At 41.3% G+C, this 20,866-nt stretch overlaps 1 protein-coding gene across 7 annotated transcripts in view; it reads right to left on the bottom strand.

Moving 5' to 3' along the window:
* STS (steroid sulfatase) overlaps nucleotides 1-20,866 on the bottom strand; it is a 285,243-nt gene that overhangs the window by 92,683 nt on the left and 171,694 nt on the right. For 4 of the 7 annotated variants that reach the window (XM_065538097.1, XM_045383840.2, XM_045383843.2 and 1 more), the window contains 2 exons: nucleotides 17,435-17,556; nucleotides 107-2,197 (listed from right to left, as the gene is read on the bottom strand). In XM_065538097.1, coding sequence (XP_065394169.1) covers nucleotides 1,824-2,197; nucleotides 17,435-17,556 — 496 coding nt within the window. In that variant the 3' untranslated portion in view covers nucleotides 107-1,823. Of the gene's footprint in view, nucleotides 1-106; nucleotides 2,198-17,434; nucleotides 17,557-20,866 lie in introns of those variants that run through there. The other 3 variants (XM_074029461.1, XM_074029460.1, XM_074029462.1) reach the window with 1 other exon arrangement.

Genomic DNA, 20,866 nt, shown 5'->3' with positions numbered 1-20,866 from the left:
AGACATATTCTCCCACAATTTCTGGAATGGGAAATCCACGTTAAAAGGAAGAATCCTGTATGCTTTTCAGCTTTCAACAATTCTGGAGTTAGGGGGTAGGAATCACTTCTTTCTTTTTTTTCTTTCTTTCTTTTTTTTTTTTTTTTTGTTTAGAAGAGAAGCAAAATCAACATCTGAAATAGAAGAAATGAAAGGGCAACTGGGGAAATGTTGTTGAATCCTCCCAGCCCAATAGTATGCCCTTCTTGCTCCAACTTCCCAGAGTTGTGGGTAGGGATAGAGAAATTATAGCCAACTTTCAGAAAGCCCAAGTCATGGCTAACATTCTCTGCAAACCGCTGTGTGGGTTACAGGTGTTCCATCCATGGGCACTGTCTTGGAATTGAGCAAACTCTGGGCAAACAGAAGGTGGTCAGACAAGTCCACAAAAGAGATGAATGTGTAAGCAGGTGGATGGCAGCTTCTCTCGATTTTGCCATAAAGGAATCCAATCACATTGTTGGGGAAAGTCTTATATCTGAAGAAATGATTGCACTTTACATTCCATAGGAGCCTTTCCTCGGGATGGGCTGGTGGTTTAGACTTTGAAACTATCTCCAGCTGTACCACTATCAGGCCCTCTCCCAGGCGATCAGTTGTGCATCTTCCCTGATTTACAGGGGCTTGGGGAAAATGGGATGAAAACAAAATCACGCATCTCATTGTGGATCGGAAGCACAGAAATTTCTCAGCCACAAAACTTGCATACATGACTGTTCTCTGATGACTAACTTCTGCCTAGAACTAAAGGAAATTATGCTTATGTGTATAGAACATGGATTGCTTGTGAGTGATTTTTGTTCCCCTCCAAATATCAGAGACTTTCTAGGCCAATGATTCTGAATTACATTGGAAGAGATTCCCTGAACCATAGCATCTCCACAGTGGGCTTTTAATTCAGAACTTCCATTCCCCGAAGAAAACAGTGTAATCCAAGAATTATATTACAAATTATGGAATGGAAATCAGTTTAGAAGAGATTTGCCTTGGGATTATTACTATAAAATTTTACAAAAAATCATTGTGCAAAGAAATCTATTTGTGAGCTTCTACTGTATTTACTTAAATAGTGATAAGCTTCTAGGTCCCTATTTTAGACATCTTAACCCTCTTGAGGAAAGAATATACTGTGTGTGTGTGTGTGTGTGTGTGTATGTATAACTATATATGTGATGAAAAGCATTTGATATGTGTTTTAACGAATACCAGTAATAATGACTTGCCTTCCAATAACCAAAGTGGAACTTACCATCATCTATTATTCCTAAAGAAGATCTTTCATTCATCTTAAAGTTACTTACGTTTAGATGGCTAAACTCTTTTTTATGTGATTGCCTTTTTATTATGCTGGTTATTGCATCACTTCAGATTATAGAGTAAATGGTAACTTAAACTGTTGACATAGATATTTGCTTAGGGGTGAGTTAAGGTACCTCCTGCACCTTTCTGTTTTAAGATTGCCTTCTGCACCTTTTTGTCATCTGCTTGCACTGGTGTGCCTTGTGAATGCCCCTCTATTCATTCTATTTGCATGAGTCCAAGACTGGCCACAGAAGGCATAAACCTACCATCTTCCTCTCTGTATACTACAGACCTCATCCCCTTCACCCCTTCAGTTGAGTAGCTGTTGAGCTCTGGCCCAAGCTTTCAGGTGATAAAATAGAGAATCAGTTCAAATCCAAGGTGTAGATGGAGTTATGTTTCCCCAATGCCACTCTCAGGCATGTGTTTGTAATGAAGATGGTGAGCTTTGCCACATGCATCTGTCTGGTCCCCAGGCACAGCTAGTGGCTCAGTCTCTTATCCTGTTTTTCTCTGTCGCACTGGCAAGACAGGCCGGAGGAAGGACAGCACAGCTGAAGCCAGGGCTTCCAAAGAAAGTTGTCCCATGAAAACTGGTTGGGCACCTCTGGCAGAGTCTGGGTGTGTCTGTCCGCAGCTTCCTGTATGACTTTGAGGATTTCATAAAACCGGGGCTCGGTTGCTGGAGTTAATGGGTTTCTCTCTCTTGGATCTTTGGAAATATCAAAGAGTAAAGGTGGGTCGTGATGAGTGACGTAACTCCCGAAACAGAAGCACACATGTGTGGCAAAGCATCCATTGGAACCCACGGGGTTGAAGTTGGGGGTGAAGAAAAAGGCCTTCCAGATGGATGTGCCTGTGGTTTAAAAGGATGGAAATGGCATTAGGTATGAAGCATCCTTGTATGTACCACAAATGAAAAAGTGATGCGGAAATTATGCTGCCCTGTGATTTAAGAAGGTGAAGATATCATAAGGCTGCAGGCACAATGTTAATATGTACAGGAGAGATTATGAAGCCACACATAGACGCCAACACACACAGCCAGCGGGAACAGCGTCAAACTTGGTAGGACCGCAGTGAAAAGTTTATTTTCTCAGTTTTCAGCAAGTCTAAAAAATGTCAAATCAAGAATTAAATGAACTTTGGGAGGCCAAGACAGATGGACCACTTGAGGTCAGGAGTTGGAGACCAGCCTAGTCAACATGGTGAAACCCTGTCTCTACTAAAAAATATAAAAATTAGCCGGGTGTTGTGGCAGGTCCCTGTAATCCCAGCTACTCAGGAAGCTAAGGCAAAAGAATCACTTGAACCCAGGAGGCGGTGGTTGCAGTGAGCTGAGATTGCGCCACTGCACTTTGGCCTGGGTGACAGAACGAGCCTCTGTCTCAAAAAAAAAAAAAAAAAAAAGTAAAAGAATTAAATGAAGGCCGAGTGCAGTGGCTCATGCCTGTAATCTCAGCACTTTGGGAGGCTGAGGTGGAAGAATCACTTGAGCCTAGGTAGGGGTTTGAGCCCAGCCTGGGCAACATAGTGAAAGCCCATCTCTATAAGAAATTAAAAAAAAAAAAAAAAAAAAAAAAAAGCTGGGTGTGGTGGCATGTGCCTGTAGTCCCAGCTACTCCAGAGACTAAGGCAGGATTGTGTGAGCCCAGGCAGTTGAAACTTCAGTGAGCTATGATCATGCCACTGCACTCCAGCCTGGGTGGCAAAGCAAGACCCTGTCTCAAAACAAAACAAAACAAAACAAAACAAAAAACAACCCCACAAACATAAACAAACAAAAATAAAAAGTAATTAAATGAGGCTAGAAGTGAGGGTGAGGAGGGATTACAAATGGGGAATGGAAACGATATTTTAGGGATGAAGGAGATGTTCTGAAAGTAGGTTGCTCAACTCTATACATTTACTAAAAATCTTTAAATTAGAATATAATGGCATGCAACGTATACCTTTAAAAGCTGTTAGAAATTCCAAATTAGGGGAATTCATCAACACCAGAATAGGATGGTTAGTTTTTTAAATGTAAGTTCTGTATTTCAATAAACTCCAAAATATTGAAATTGCTAGGAAAAACTAAGTTACAAACAAATGAATAATTATGAAATAATTGATCCATTTCCTATTTATCAGACAATGTTATCATTTTCTGAGGAGCTCTAGAAGGAACACCTTCTAAGAGAGGCCTAAACATGTTTCCTGGGTAGGCAAAATGTAGCAGATAAAAACCGAGAATTAAAATGCATGAACCGACTAGAATCAAGCGCAGAACGTGAATGCCCTTACAGCTTTTACATAAAACCAAAGAGGCATTCCTCCTAGGAAGCCCCCACCCCTGTGTAAGTCATCCCAATCATTTGTGCATATAACGGCATGGGCGACTTTTGTAATTATAGGTATTTCAAAATGTAAAATAGATTAATGCAATGGGTTTAAACTGACAGTCACTGGGGCCCTATGATGTCCCCAAATTGCCCCTGACCTTGGACAAGGTTAGTGATGGGAAAAGTCAGCCTCTTTGTGTGTGTGTGTGGTGGGGGGGGGGGGGGTTTAAAGCTGAGAAAGACAGGGAAAGCAAGGTGAATACGTTTAGATGAATATATTAAAGAAGATTCATAATGAGACGCCTGCAGTCTGTGGCATAGCTGATTCTGTGAGAGCAGGACATGACATCTGTGCACTTTACATGGGCTCAGTGCACCTGCTTCAGAAAGATAAGGTCAAGCTGACACACAGACACGCCAGGCTGCAGGAAGAATTCCGGGACTTGGTTACCATCTCCAGCAGGGTTTCAAAAGGCAGCAAGTAACCTTAAGATGCTTCCCATCCACTCCTCTCATCCCACACTTTCTTCCAGGGTATAGAAATTTCCTTCAGAAGACTTTTTGGAGACAGGCTGACAGAGCCTGCCATTTGCAGCCACTTAGAATCCTTCATCAGGGTCAGCCGAGAGAGAAAGTGGGTACATAGAGAAGCGAGCCAGGAAGCCTCTCTTGCTCGTGCTCCCAGTGATGCAAATTTAGAGGGCGTTTTGAACTTGACATTCGAGTCAAGCCTCTGTGTGTTTAAAACCCCAGGAGAATACAGGCTCCTGGAATAAATTCATGTAAAGAGCCTGTATTTTCCATTTGCTTTTGAAAGGCACTCACAGGATCCTGTCATTACCACCAGAGCACAATCCTCCTCAAGTGTGAGCTGGAAGATCTGATCGACGTCAGGCCCAGTCAAGAGATTCAGGCACCCTGGCCTGGGAATGGCAGTGGTGTTGCTGGGTATTTCAGACAAGTGTAGAACTAAGAATTAATTATTCTAAAGAATTTTTTAGCATGCTCTGGGGTTGCTTGCCTTTTTATCCTTTCATTTGCATTTTAAAAAACTTTTCCTAAAAAGGTAGATTGCTTAGTCCCTGTGCTGTTTCTCTGGACCACTTTAGATTTACTGAAAAGAGAGAACTAGAACTGCACTTTTTATTGTATAGTGGCTCACAAGATAACAACCCCTACTTTGGGAGCTTGTTCTATTATTCATCAGGAACCCAGGAACTGACATCTCCAAACTGATATCTTTGGAACTGTCATTTCAAAGATAAAGAGCACAACTCAGTCACTAGATAAAATAGAAGGCACCTGGCAGAGTCACCTTCTTTTGTTTAATTTATATTTTCGATTTGTATTTTCTAGAGACAGGATCTCGCATTATCGCTCAGGCTGGAGTGCAGTGGTATGATCATAGCTCACTGCAGTCTCGAACTCCTGGGCTCAAGCAATCCTCCTGCCTCAGCCTCCCAAGTAGCTGGGACCACAGGTGTATGCCACCATGCCCAGCTATGTTTTAAATTCTTTTGTAGAGATGGGGTCTCTCCATGCTGCCCAGGCTGGTCTTGAACTCCTGGGCTCAAGCAATCCTCCTGCCTTGGCCTCCCAAAGCACTGGGATTACAGGTGTGAGCCACCATGCCTGGCATCATTTTATATTTTTCATAGGTATATTTAGTCCTGTATTCCAAAATTATTTTGATAACATACTTCATCCCGAGTATCCTCATATACTAGAAAAATGTTAAATTTTTAAAAAATGTTTATTCACTACTGTATTTTAAAAATTATCATCAACTGCTCTGATAAAAAACTGTTTCTCCCTCACCACTGAAAAAGATAAATATTTTTACCAAACTGGAAACTGAGACTCATTTATAACTGAGATCCAATGACCTGGAAAAGGAATTATTAAATTTGATATACAGAACACAGGGAAATTAAAGTGGACAGTTTTTTTTTTTTTTTACTTGTTTAAGTAGTCTAAGTGGTGATGAGGACAATAATTCTACTGAGATTTTTAAAATCCTCCCCCAAATTAAGAAAACAAATTGTCACAAGTAATGGTCAAAGATATCAGTGACATATGATATAGTACTGTTATGTCACTGTGCTAGAACAAAATGCTAGGAAATCATCATCCATCTGGTGAAACATATTTTTATATAAAATCACCACTAAACAATGTGACTCAACTCATGTGAGAAGAAAGTTTGTTGTCATTTGACAAAAAGGCAGATAGAATGTAAGTGAGAAAAAGTTGATGCCTAAGCCAGAAACTGATTCAGCATCCTCCACACAGGATCCTAAAGCAGCTATCTTATTAAAAATAAACTAAGCTGCGAGCAAAGAGAAATAAAGAGGCCTCTGGGTTCCCTGGGATTGCCTGGGGACCACAGGGGCTTCTGACCCTGGAACAGGAAGAGACGTTGTGATTTCTATTACTTCGAGTTACAGCAACTCAGCCACAGGAAGCGGGAGCCCTGGCAAGGAAGTCCCGAAAATGAGCACACGAGCTCCCCAAGAACAAAAATAGAGAGGGCGCAAGCCAGAACTTTCGTTATGTACTAAAATATTTTTTAAAATCAGTATTAGTATCTAGCACAAGCTCCCTCTTAACCTCTTGGAGTCGGGTTGTGGCAGGCCAGGTCTCACTAACACAGGCCTCCATCATAACTGTTCCAGCACTGACTGAGTGGTGAAGTTAAATCTTAAAAGCTGATAGAGCCAGTGTCTTCATACAAAGGCTGGAACGGAACAAAAGCCCACCAAGAGTTTTGCCCAGGCCTCTCCTGGGCCTCGAAGCATGACAAGATAACGAAGGCATTCTTAACAGGACCCATTCAGGATTAAACAAGTTTTATTGGGGGTCTGAAGAAACTCCCCAAACCTCCACAAACAAGTTTATAGGGGTCTGAAGGAACTCCCCAAACCTCCACGATGTAGCAGCAGACAAGATGAGGGTAATCACCCCAGGCACCTGGACCCATTTAGATGAAGTCAATTTACTGAGGCTCCAGAGGAAGGTCTCCAGGACTCAGACCTTAGTTACAGATTAAAAGAAGTTAATGACTTATGTCTTTAGATGAATGCACACTTGCACATAAACTTATAGCTGAGAAGGTATACAAGCTCCAGAAAGCTGTAATTTTGAGTTGGTCTGGGCAATATTTTCCAGGCCTTCTCCCTGTAACCGGTTACAGAAATAAAAACTCTCTTCCTCCCCAGTTCATCTGCATCTTCTTGTTGGGCTGCAAGAAATAGCAGTCCTACCCTCGCTTTGGTCCGGGAACAGGGTCATGCTACATCGCCTACAAATGTTAACAACGTCCTCTTGAAAAGGGTCCTCGAAGCCTCATTCTCGTGAAGGCTCATGAAGCCTCAAACTCATTGGCTGTTTGAAACAGGCCAGGTATAGTGTGTGTGTGTGTGTGTGTGTGTGTGTGTGTGTGCGCGCGCACGCACATAGGTCAGATTTGGTCTGTGGGTTATAGTTTACCAACCCCTGCTGTATACAGTATTTCTTTTTTCTTTTTTTTTTTTTTGAGATGGAGTCTCGCTCTGTCGCCCGGAGATCGAGATCATCCTGGCTAACACAGTGAAAGGGCCCCAAACGCTTCTGGCCTCTCATAATGATGCAAGCCTCTCACATCTTGCATTCTGAATTCTCTACTTAGAGCGATCACAACACTCCGTAACAGAGCTGGGCACAATCCGGACCCTGGGACACTCGTTTCCAGGCCTCTCTGAATGTTTAAACTGCTGTCTTGCAGAAGTCTCAGAGCCATCATGTGAGACAAAACAAAACCAGGTCTGGAAAGCCCATTTGGGAGAAGTAAAGACACTGCACACACGACAGACACTCAGAGGCATCACACGACGTGACTGTGCCCTTACAGCCCCTGCTTCTAACCCACAGCGGCTAAAGCAAGGTGCCCCGACCTGGAACTCTGAGGCCACAAAAACAAGACTACACCTCCTTCTTGGGGATAATGAACCCTGAGTAATCCAAGTGCTCCGGAACACCTTCCAGCTTCCTTGAAGTCAGAAAGGCTGCAGGGCCCGTTCTGGCCAAACGTGGGCAGTATGTGGTATGTCTTTTCCCAGCCACAGCACAGAGGAGCTGTCTCTTCTGCCGGTGACATTCGAGATGATGGGGCCTCTGTCAGGGTGCTCCCTGACAAATGGATGGCAGAACCCTCTCCTCCTAGACCCCCACCTTCCCACCAAGACAGGCACTGAACACACAGTTATCTCCCGAACATCTAGCTATGTCGGAAGATACATTTTGTGGTCATAGCTGCGGTGGGGCAGACGCGCTACTGATACCTGGTGGGGAGAGGCCACAGATGCTGCTCAACAGTCTAGAATGCACAGGGCAGCCTCCAGCACAGAGAATGATCTGGCCCCAAATGTCAATAGTACCCAGGTTGAGAAGCTCTGTTCTACAGCAAGAGTGAGAATAAATGTTGGATGGGCTGAGCCCCTGAAATGTCAGGTCTAATGGTTATCACAGCACAAATTCGCCACTCCCTACACACGAACCCTCTGAGAGCTAAACGATAAAATCAGACAAACTTTATTTTTGATAAAATGAGTCAGAAACTGGACTGAGACAGACAATCCTCACAAGTCTCCAAGGCTTGGTGATAAACTGCATGAATGAATGAACAGCTCTAAGGGACAGAAAAGGCACCAAAGATCCATAGGCAGTATAGAAGGAACAGAGACAGGTAGAGTTGCTGTGCTTTCACAAGACAAATATGATGGAGAAGGGGTGGTGCCAGGGGCCCGAAGACTCTCTCGTTCCAGGACGATAGCAATGTCTTTATAAAAGAGCACTTGCCTTTCTTAGCCTGATAATGTGTTGTGAGACTTGCATAGACAGAGGAGCCCGGGAGCAGGGTGGGGGGAAGAGAGAGAGAGAGAATGCACTAACTAGACAGCAGGTGCTTTGGTCAAGGTTTTTCATGCCACTGACTTGGTTAAGGGCGTAGCTCTGAGCAGCAATAGTTTAGGTTCAACCATGAGCTCTGTAATTTCTTACATACGTGATGCTGGGCATAGCTGCTCTCACCTCTCTGTGTCCCAGTCTGCTCCTCTGTTATATGTTTGTAATAATAGTTCTTCCCTGCTTTGAGGATTAAAAATTGGTTCCTATATGTGATGCTGTCAGAAGAAGGCTGGGTCTATAGTAGAGACTATACATGAGTTAACTGTGAACAGAAAGCTGCAGCCAATTTACGCAAGAAACAATTCAGTTTCCATCTGCCCTTCAATCTGTTGCTACTGTAATACATGTCATAAGACTTTTTTTTCTGCTAAGGATTCTTAAAGTATATGGAAAACTATTAATAAATCTACATGGCTTCAACACATTGGCTCTTAATGTATCGCTCAGATTTAAACTTCCCTTGATGAATGATGTTCAACTGGTAGTTTTGGCAAGATTTATTTTGGGTGCTTGGAAGACTGCATGTATATATCATAGAAGGCATACGCAGATATTTTGGGTTTTCAGTCTTGGCAGCATGTACCTCTGTTGCCATCTTGAAGTTCTTCAAGAACCATTTCACATACTGTTCCATTTTTCCATTGTGAGGAACCCCCACACAAAGAACCCTAGGCCTGTCCCCTCAGTAAGTTTACAGAAAAGTTAATGTCATCTACTGAACTGGTGTCTGAAAACCCATCCCATGGTGCCCTCCTGACTCCTGCAATCCACCTAAAAATTTGTTCCATACATTACCCTAGTCTCATCCAGACACCCCACACTAATGCCTCAAATCTTTTCTTAGACCCAAAGATTTTACAGTGTGTCCATACCTGAGCCTCCACAGATCATGTGTCTTCTAACTTAATACATGCACGTTCACCAGAAGCATCTTGGCCCCAAGCTCTGTTTCGGACCCCTGAGGTTCACTGCCATCTGTTTACCATAGTACAAACCCCCTAACTATTCAGCCCTTGGTTAATATAAAATGGCTGACAGTAGATAAGTTCTGCCTGCTTCCTGCAGCTGGCAGCACCGGAGCTCACGATACAACAGTGAGAAGGATGAGGAAGCAGCGCTGGTGGCTGGGTGCACCTGCTTCACAGCCAGGCAATTTGAGAGCAACACAAGCTTTCTCAACTGATGCCTGAGTATTTGAGGATGAAATACTCCCTTCTATTAAGCCTTGGGCTTTGCATATTAAGGGACAGAAATATATAACCTGGAACAAAGTGGGTGTATGATGTATATGAGACTTTTCCCTCACTTTCCCTTCCTTGCCTCCATATTGATATTCTAGCTGTTCTTCAAAGCCCTGCTATGTTCTCCTTCATGAACCCATCTGAATTCCCAGCTGGAAGTCACCAGTCTTCCTCTGTTCTTCTCACCAGTTTTCATCACTCAGTCAACACTTGAGGTCTCCAATTCTCTGGCTGGATTATTTCCTCTCTGAAGGCAGGGACTGTATCTCCCACATCTCCTACATGTGTAGTGCCTAGTATCTTAGATAGAATAGAGGCCCAATAAAAAATTGTTGGGGCCAGGTGCAGTGGCCCTTGCCTGTAATCCCAGAACTTTGGGAGCCGAGGCGGGGTGGATCACCTGAGGTCAGGAGTTCAAGACCAGCCTGGCCAACACGGTAAAACCCTGTCTCTACTAAAAATATAAAAACTAGCTGGGCGTGGTGGTGGGCGCCTGTAATCCCAGCTACTTGGGAGGCTGGGGCAGGAGAATCGCTTGAACCTGGAGGTGGAGGTTGCAGTAAGATGAGATCGTGCCATTGCATGTCAGCCTGGGTGACAAGAGCGAAACTCTACCTCAAAAAAACAAAAATTGTTGGATAAATTTTTTAAAAAAAGGAGATGATGGTTATTAGGAGGAAGGGATGGAAAGAGAGGCGAGGAGCCAGCTGTCATCATGAAATCCAGTGTGAGCAGACAAGAAGCCAAATACACTCCACAGTCCCTTTGGGATCCATCCGGAGCATCCTGCCTGAAATCACACAATGGCTCTGCACCACTTCCAGCTTGAAGGACCAACAGGCTACTGTGAGGCACTGGAGGTTACGATCTGATCACGGCAGATAACAGAGTGAGGAAGGCAGAGAGCTTGGAAGTACATTTGCTTTGGGATTGCTTGGTGTCAAAAATGGGCAGTCATCAGGAATTGTACAGGGGGCATAAGTCATTTGGCCCCCAGGAAAGAACATTCATGGAGAGGGAAGAGGGCAGCTGAGAGCATGAGGATCAGGCATGGAGCCAGTGGAAGGAGTATGAGACCTGATAACACCAAGGATGTCCACATTTGGGGAATAAGAGGATGTGGATGAATCGTGGACTCAGTGCATGGGGGCACGGAGATGTCCAGACACACGGTTAGTTGAGGAGTCATGATTTATAATTGTGAGTAAAAGAACATATTGTCTTAGGGGAAGACATTTTGATTAACAGGAGACAGACTCAAAAGCAGACAGTGTTGGTTGCAAATCCCAACTTGGCCATCAACTTTGCAACTGTATGCCAATAATGTGACCTTCTACCTCTCTGTCTTCCCATCTATAATTGGGAAAAATAACACTGGGAGGAGAGATAGCTAGCTGATCCCCCAGCCTCCCACAGTCACTGAACGTTCCTCTGGGTACATGGAAACCCACAACAAAACTCTCCTTTGCAGCCTCCTGTGAAGCTAGGTGTGAACAGGTGACCAACTTCTGGCCTCTGCGAAGAGTCTGATTATCTTCCTTGGGAAGTAGTAGCCATGCACTTTTTTCTTCTCATCTTTCCCATCCATCCCACCATTGTATGCATTTAGGGTAGACACAGCCATCACTCACCATGAAGATGAAGCTGTCACATTCTACAGGAGGTGGAAAAGTCGCTTGAAAGATTCTGCACCCCAGAGACTTTCTGGACCATTTGTCTCTGGATGTTGCCCATGAGATGGAGATATAAACCTCTCTCTAAAAGGCGGGGCACGGTGGCTCACACCTGTAATCCCAGCACTTTGGGAGGCCAAGACGGGCAGATCACGAGGTCAGGAGATCGAGACCATCCTGGCTAACATGGTGAAACCCCATCACTGCTAAAAATACAAAAGCCGGGCATGGTGGCAGGAGCCTGTAGTCCCAGCTACTCGGGAGGCTGAGGCAGGAGGATGGCATGAACCTGGGAGGCGGAGCTTGCAGTGAGCCGAGATCACGCCACTGCACTCCAGCCTGGGTGACAGAGCGAGACTCCATCTCAAAAAACAAACAAACAAAACAAAAAAAAACTTCTCTAATGTAAACTTTTTTTTATTGTTTTCTGTTACAGTCAAATCTGAAACTAATATAATCATAATCTCTTCTAATTCAGGGGATTAAATGAGATATCAAATACAATGTTCTTGACAAAGTGTCCTGCAGACAGTAAATATGCAATAAACATCAGTGTTTACTGTCATCAAGCACGTCTCCAAAAGATACATAATGATCACAAAAAGAGATGACAAATTTCAAGAACATGAGATTAACAAAGGGAAACGTCTATAACCACCTACAAAACATTTTTGTATAGAAGATACGAAAGTAAGGAAGACACAAAAAATTGCTAAATATTGCATGCCCTGGTTAGAACTAAAATGTCTATTTAGAAAACACCAGGTCTGAGAGCATATGAAAGCAAATCTGGCGGGGGTTTAGAGACATAAAAGCAGACATTCCGGGAGAACTGAGAGACGCCCCATGTTGAAGTCGGGGAAAAGAGATGTATAAAATACTGTAGAAAATCAATGAAACGGTAGGACGGAGAATGCAAGGGGAAAAGATCAGAAGTGACCCCTGGCAAAAAGATCAGAATAAGCTGGGTGCCAAGTTTAGATGGAAGAGGGCATTTGAGCATTCAGCCACACCAAGTTTTTTGGGGTTTTTTTTTGTATTCAAGAAAGAAAATTCAATTTTGATTACTTTGTCTCTATAAGGAAGTAAGTTTGCACTGTAGCAAATTATCAAGAGTAATGACCAGGACTTTTTTCCCCACAGTATTAGTGTAATCTTAGATCAGACACACTACAACTTTGGTTGAAAACTGAATGTTTATCTCAAATATTGTCTGATACTGTCTATAAGGTATGAAGTTCCATAAGAAAATATATGTTTAATAGACTGTGTTAGAAAACACAAAATCTATTTATGTGGTGATTTTTTTCCACTGTGGGAAATGACTGTTAGGAGAAGTTAAGCTACTACTGATGTGTTTGGATGATAATGATATAAAATAAATTTAATAAAAAAATTAAAAGTTCAATGAAATCTTTTCTAACCTCATAAATCACTCCTTCTCCTAGATCTCCAAAGCAAATTCTGTTCATCCCAGGACACCATCATCCTGTGTTGCTACAATTACAAGTACAAATGTTGTATACTTTGCTACTGGGCTTCACAGGCACATGAGTGAAATAATGGCTGCATGCCTGAACTATCAAAAGCTCGTGGCAATGCAGCATTTGAAGTGTTCACAAAGAAAAGAAATCCTAATACTTAAAAGTTATCCTTGAAATGGTTTACATATATGTGCTTTTTCTTAATTGCTACAACAGTTACAGAGTAGGATGAAAATATGTCCTTTTATAAGGTCAGCTGAAATACAGGATAGTTGCCGGTGAGCTTAAATTTGGAAATGCTGCATCTCATATTAGGTCAGTTTCAGCCCTCGATATTTCATTTCTGACACTTTAGATCCTAATTCAGAGGATCAGATGAGAAAGGGCATCTGACAAGTACTCACCAAAATTACTAGTGATGATGAAATCCAAGTGCTGCCTTTCGGATGCTGTTAACTCATAAGTGGCTGTTAGGAGAATCTCTTCTCTTTTATTAGGTGTGTTTTAGAGGCAAAATTAATTTTTTAATTAAATGAAAAGGCTAGACAGTAGCAATGCAAGCATTTTTCTTTGTATTATCATGGTAAGCTGGTTTTGATTTTAAACCTTTACTCAGCTCTTATTTTGAAATGAAGGTATCTTTCAGAAAGCTGGAAAGGAACACATTCCTTTGGAATGAATTCCATTACCCTATTGCTATTCGCTGTAATTTTATTTATTTACTTTTTATTGATGCATATTTGATGTACGTATTTTCAGGGTACCCGTGATCATTTGAAACACTCATATAATCAAATCAGGGAAATTGGAATATCCATCACCAGTTAACATTAATTGATTGTATATTTCACAATAGCTAGAAGATAATCATTCAAATGTTCCTAGTATTGTCATTTTTTAAAATATAAAGCTTTTTTTATTTTTATTTTTTTGTTGTTGGAAAAAAGTTTCCAAAAAACTTGAATAGAAAATGGAGCAGGATTTATGAAGCTCTGCTAGTTCAACGTGAGGATGTCTATATCCTTCTCCTAGGGAAAGAATGGTATCGGTGCCCTGTTTCCCTAAGTAATTTTTATAGCTTCATGGAGATCCCTTTTCCTGACTAAAGTGTGACATTTCAAATATATGTGACTTTTTTTTTCTACATGATGCTAAGATTACATATTTGTCTGTACAAAAACAGTTTAAGCTATTAATTATGTACTATATTGCACTGCATTCTAGAATATATCTACAGCTATCCCATGGATTTTGGTATGACCAGCTGGTTTGGGGACTCTCCATTAATGTGAGTATTTATCTCACAGACTACAGTCATCAGCTTAAAAATCCTGGAGCCAAGTATCCACCTACCCTCTAAGATCCATTCCATCCATAAAATCAAGTTGTCATTGTGTTGAATTTTTAATAACATTAATTCATATGTCAAACGTTAAAGCCAAAATTTTTCATACCCATTGAATGGTAAATTTTAACTCAGAATTCTTATTTTAGTGCAAGAAAAGTTATCCATGTTATAATCATGCTTTCATGAGTTCTTGTAAAATGTAATAGGAATAATGATATCAGATCATAATTAAATTATGTCATTCAATTTGCTAAGACAACTAAATTATAGCGAAGACATTATATATAAATTTTAAAAGAGATTCATGTTTTAAAAGGGTGGAAATGAAATCCTAGCTATAAGTTTTTGGAAAATCAGTATTTCATGAGTTTGGAATTATAACATTTAATCCTCTAAGTAATGAAGACAAATGGTAACTGCATCTTAAAAACATCTGCAGTCAGTTCTACTGGTACCAACAAACTGTTGTTAATCTAGGGTTCCGAGGGAGAAAGGCAACCTGTATTTGTTGTGTTTGCCAATTGCCATGGTGTAAACACCCACAACACAGCCAAATGAAGGCAGACAATGGTTTAACAACCAACTGGCAAGATTCCTGAACGATCAGGAGCTGATTCCAGCATACCACTGCCTGCTACTAAACCCTAATACTACATTTTTTTTTTTTTTCTAATAAAGTATTCTGAGGTCAGGCGACAGCCCTCTTATCCATGAATGTAAGATTCATGGAATATGTTCCACAGTCTAGTGATTATTGACAAGCTCCTACCAAAGTCTATCTGAGATGACCTATGCAGACTCACTCAACTAGTACTAGTTTAAGATCTGTCTTCCCCAGGTGACAGAAAGCTCCATATGGATGAGAGTCACGTTTTCCTTACACATCCCTGTATTCCCAGCACATGGCACAGGTAGCAGTGCCTCATGCTCTAAAATGTAAGCTACTCTTCAGCAGGGAACTTTGTCTGTTTTGCTCACTGACAGATGCCAGCGCTAAGACGATATGTTCCACACAGTAGGTGCTCAATACATATTTCTAGAAAAAAATGAATAGATAAAATACAAAATGACTAAACATGAAGCCATACACAAAAGCCAAGACAGCAAATATGGTTGCTGAGTTTCAGATAGCATCTGAAAAAATAAATCATAAATGATTCATAAACATCATGTTTTCCTGAGGTCCTTTATCTCGATAAATGATTCTAGCCTTCAAATACTGTGATTTCTCCTTTTTTTGTTACCAGTTCAAGGCAGAAGAGTTGAAGGAATTGCATTCAGAGTCTAAGAAGTAAATTTTATCCCGCGGCCAGTTGCCTATCAGAAACTGGGTCTTGTTTTTCTCACTCCTATTTTCTGTCTCTTCCTGTCCCCCTTCTCTTTACTCCTCCACATAATGTGTTCCTCCAGCCTCTGATCCAATATGTTCCTTCCGGCTTCTCTAACTGGGGATTTGGCTCTATTAAAATACAATTTTGCAAGGTTCAGGACATGATACAGACTTATTCGAACACGCAGTAGTCACAGAAACTTTGTCTTCACATTCCTTGCCGGCTCCATATAAAAAGAAATTAAGAGTCCTCATTTATTACAAAGCTCAGAAGTCGATGCTATAAACTGATCTAAAAAAGAAGCAGTATTCTTATGGAAACTAGGAATTGTAGCCACATGGATGAGATATGTGAAAAAAACGCTTCCAGAAGTAAAATCGCAAGCCCATGTTTCTGCTGTTCTTTGTCTTCTAGAACATATCATGAGGAAACTGCCCAGACTTAAAGGAGAAACTCTGAAGCATAAACCTGTTGTGATTTCTGTGGCTAATAGAAGGGTTGTAATTTCATGGAAAAGTTGTAAAAATAAAAGGAGGCTGCTCTTTAAATGATAAGTCTTGGGTAAATTGGCTAGGTGAGTGGGGAAGAGACAAAGATTTGTTGGAAAATGGAATGGAATCACCCTAAGTTTAAGAAGAAGTTAGCAGCTAGGAGGTTATTACACACCCCTCCTTCGGGGCAGGGTAGCGGGGCAGTCCTAGATTCTAGAAGCAGAGCTCCAAAGCCCCTTAGAGAAAAGAGGAATTTTGTTTTACCTCCGAAGAAGGAACTGAAAGTCCAACCTCAACAGGTACCTCTAGTACATACAATAGTTTTATAAATTGCTCATCACTTTCCATTGACTGCCAGGTATCTTAGTGATAGGAATATTACTGTAATTCTAAGTTTCAAAAATATGAAAGAAAGATTTGAAATCAATAACCACACCTAAGATTATAAACCATTTGTTCCTGTATGCTAATTGGAAATGCCACTATAAAACAAGTATTAGAAAACCCACAAGAGATCCTGTTCGATTGCACAATTAAAAGAACTCCCAGGTCAGGAAATGGGATAGTACTGAAGAACATTTTATCTTTGCTTTAAATATCTAAATGTAGCAAATACGCATGATACACAAAATACAGATTCAGTGAGTCACGATCCATTATCTTTAGACTGGGAAAATAAGTCAGGTAAACATTTAACTGCTATTCATTCCTTCTCTAGCCTTTAGTGCCATGCTAGAAGAGTGAGGGGAATGCTTTGAGGACATGCAGAGGAGGTGGCATTTCAGCAGGGTCTGGGGGGCATTGAGCAGTACCCTCCAAGACGGATGAGGCAAGACATCCTTCCAGGAGAAGAGCCTGCAAGTGTAAGCAAAGCAATGCACAGAGCACAGGGCTTGCTGTCCTCAGTGTGAGAGGAGTACCAGGAATGAAGCTGGGAAGCTGTGCATGCAATAAAGGACCAGCCACAGCGCCCTGTTGAGAACAGGGAGCTTCCTCTGCTGGGATAGAGAAGCTGTGGGTGGTGTTCAGGTAGGTGAATGACATAGCCTTCTGATGTCCTTCTACCTGGACAACTATGTCACCAGAAGGAGAAGAGAGGAGGAGGAGGGAAAAGAGGACAAAGCAAAGCATGGGCACACATTGAGGCACCTGTTGGCCTCCATTGAGCAGAGCCACCTTTTTGCCCTTTAGTTTTAACTATTCCCATGGCATAGGTTGCACGGAGCATGAGAAGCGTGGAAAGGTCTGTTTACTCACTGTTCTGAGGGTGCCAGCGCACAGCATTTAAGTAGGCGTTGCAGTAATGGAAGAGAAACTCATGATCGGAGTGTTGGCTTTTTCCTTCAAGCAGGGGCATCAGATCACGTCCATCAATGATCCTGTGGGATAAACAGCCAGGCATCAAGTGGTGAATCAGTCCTGTGTTCTCAAATGTCCTTCTGAACCAACAAGAGCATGAGGGAGCTCCAGTCATAATGAATACAAAGAAGACTGACCCCACCTGGGTGCCCTGTGCAACAACACATTGATCCCAGCTCTGTCCGTGCATTCCATCTGCAAAGAGCACCATAAGCTGGAACTACGGTCATCCCCATTGCATAGATGAGAAAACAGAGGCACAGAAAGGTTAAGTAATTTGCCCAAGGTCATGCGACCTTGTTCAGAGTAAGAATTGATGGGACTGATATCCAGCTGATCTGGCATTCGCACCCTTATTCTTCCTATTGCTTCTCCAAAACACGATTTTCTGTCTATTGCCTTACCAAAGGGAAAGCTTTATTCATGAAATACAGGTCTGCTGAAAAGACGGGCACCTGACAATTTGGATTAAAATAAAAACATACTATATTGCATGAGGCAACTTGGATTCGTAGACTGAAATGAATGCAAATTTCTCATTAAAATGAATTAATTCATATATAATAATAATGATACCATTAAATAACCAGGGAACAGATTATTCCCAAATGAAAATATATCTCCTCTACTACTGGGATCTAACTGGGCCAAGAAGGGGAACTTTCCAGATTGCAAACAATAAGACATATGCAGCTGGTGATGAGCAAAATAAGATTGCTTATAGTTTGAAGAAAGGAATAAAGTATAAAATTGTGTTTTATATTAAACATAAATTAACAGCTACATGAGAAATTGAAACCATGATACCATTAGGCCATTGCCATCAAAATGAGAGGCAGAGAATTATTTTGAAAGGCTGAGTGTTTAACTTGAGGATTTTCTTTCTCTGATTAAAAACACTACATTCCTGTCATCTCTTGTTACAAGGCGTTTAGAAACTAGAAGTTTGACGTGGCTGTATAACTTGGGTAAGTGTGTTTTAGAGGTCCTATGTCCCTTGAGCTTTCTCCCATGGTTTATTTTGTTGTCACTAAAAACCCATAATGTAATTATAGCCTTGTTGTTAGCACTTCTTTGGCCTCAACCCTTGTTATTAATCACGCTCTCTGCAGAAGTCTGTAGACTGAAAATATTCTATTATCATAAGTAAAAATAAGAACAAAAGACTGGCTTGGCTCACTTCCCAAACCAATGTTCCCGTGAACCACGATGGGAAGAGAAAGAAACATGGTAGAGAGAGTTCTATTGAGACGCAGCGTGTGCCCTGAAATACTGTTTCCAACCTGAAATGGCAGTCATCTTGCTTGGTTCTTTTCAAATTCCTTTCAAGAAAGACTCAGGCCTTTATGAGATCCCAAATAAAGTTGAAAGGAAGGAAGAAGTAAGAGGGGAAGTGGGCAGGCATGGGAATTAGACCAGGAAAAGCCCCCAATGGTGAAAAGTGATCTGAAAGAGAGAGACAAGGGACAGAGGATTTCCATCCTTCCCCAAGTGGGGAGAATGTCTTTCAATGACTTCCCAAAAGCAAGATGGAATCCCCAATTTCTGGGACACAAACTAGACTTTTACTTTTTGAATTTGGCTTTTTTTTTTTTTCATTTGCCAACAAAATTCAACATGTGATATAAGAACATGAGAGATGGAATTGCTGTCTTAAGATCAGTATTTTTCAAAATTTTTTTTTTTTTTAGAGACAAGGTCTTGCTCTGACATCCAGCTAGGGTGCGGTGGAGCAACCATAGCTCATTGCAGCCTTGACCTCCTGGTTCAAGCAATCCTCCTGCCTCATCCTCCCAAGTACATGGGACTACAGGTACATGTCACCATGCTCAGCTATTTTTCATTTTTTTTTTTTTTTTTTTTTTTTTTTTTTTTTTTTTTTTTAGAGATGAAGTCTTGCTATGTTGCCCAGACGGGCCTTGAACTTCTGGCTTCAAGCTCTCCTCTGGTCTTGGCCAAGATCAGTATTTGATAACTGAAATTGATCACGATTACAGGAAAGGGGGATTTAACTAAAACAAAATAAGACTCCAAGTCTCATAATTATTTTTTCTTACTTAAAAATGAAAAATTTGAGATTTTTTTTTAAAGGAGGGGCACAAAGTTCATTCTGCAAACTTATTTTTCTTCCAATGTGGAGACAGACTTTTTTTTTTTTTTTAATATCCTACACCTAACATGGTCCTTCCTAGAGGCAGGCCATAAATCATGCTGCTATGGAAAGCCACCATTTAACAGTGCTGCAGAAATATGGCCTGTCAAAGGAAGCCTCATTTCTGCCATGAAAAATGGAAAGTGACTCTGTTGAGCTCAACTTTTAAGTGGTGTCTAAGCTATTGAAATATTTGGGATTGTTTTAAACCACTTGTGGGATTCGCAGTTAACCATGGCAATAACCCAGAGAACAGCACATTTCCATTAATGCTGCTAGTACAAAAATGCTTTTAGAGTGTCATGTTCTGGGGGAGATGGGCCAACCCACTTTCAAAGTGACCCAAAGCATTGCTGTTTTCTCTGGAAACAGTCTAACGGGCTTTTTCTTGCAAACTAATTCAAGTTTTTGTAGCATGTTTGCATAACAGCCAATGCTAAAAAAACTGGATGTGTTTTCTGTCCTAGTGCCCTCATGGCTCTTGGTGGAAAAGGGAGTGTTTGGGAGTGTTTTTCATTTGGAAGGCGAAGTTATTCTCCTTGAGTTCCTGACTGACAATGATAGGAGCGCTATTAACAGGTTGTTAGCAAGGCATCCTTGCGTCAAAATTTCAGATCAAGTTAAATACCATAGACAATTTTTACATAATTAAAAAGGGCATGTTCTGGAAACCTTCCCTGAACCCTATTGATGTCATTCCTCCAAGAATGTGCTGTGCTCTCTTTCAGCTCTGAGGCTTTCAACATCCTCATCCCTCCACATGGAATGTCCTTCCCACCCGCCCATTGCCTAGCCAACTCTGGAAGGACTGAAGGATCATAAGAGAAAGAAAAGATTTGGGGTGATACAGAAGGTAAGGTCTTAGATACTAATAGAGAAGCTTATTTGGGGCACAATGTTGGTGAGCAGCTTATTTGATATACAAATGACAACAATTTCAATGTAGACAATCATAGTTAAGGAAACATTTTTAGGAGAAAGTACATATATCTGTAATAAACTAAAGGGAATCTTAAGTATTCAGAAAGTTATTTTCACAATTTAGAAAAATATGTTTCCATTTGTAAACATTAAGCCCTCTGCCATATTTGAACAGAAAGCAAGATTAGTATAAGTGGTTACACACACAAACTTGGGATTCTTCCCATGAAGAGAGTCACCTTTAATTTTGCAAAACT

This window comes from Macaca fascicularis, chromosome X, assembly GCF_037993035.2.
Source record: "Macaca fascicularis isolate 582-1 chromosome X, T2T-MFA8v1.1".
Taxonomy (NCBI): Eukaryota; Metazoa; Chordata; class Mammalia; order Primates; family Cercopithecidae; genus Macaca; species Macaca fascicularis.
Note: the sequence above shows the minus strand (reverse complement) of the source record. Positions and strands in the feature narration are given on the sequence as shown.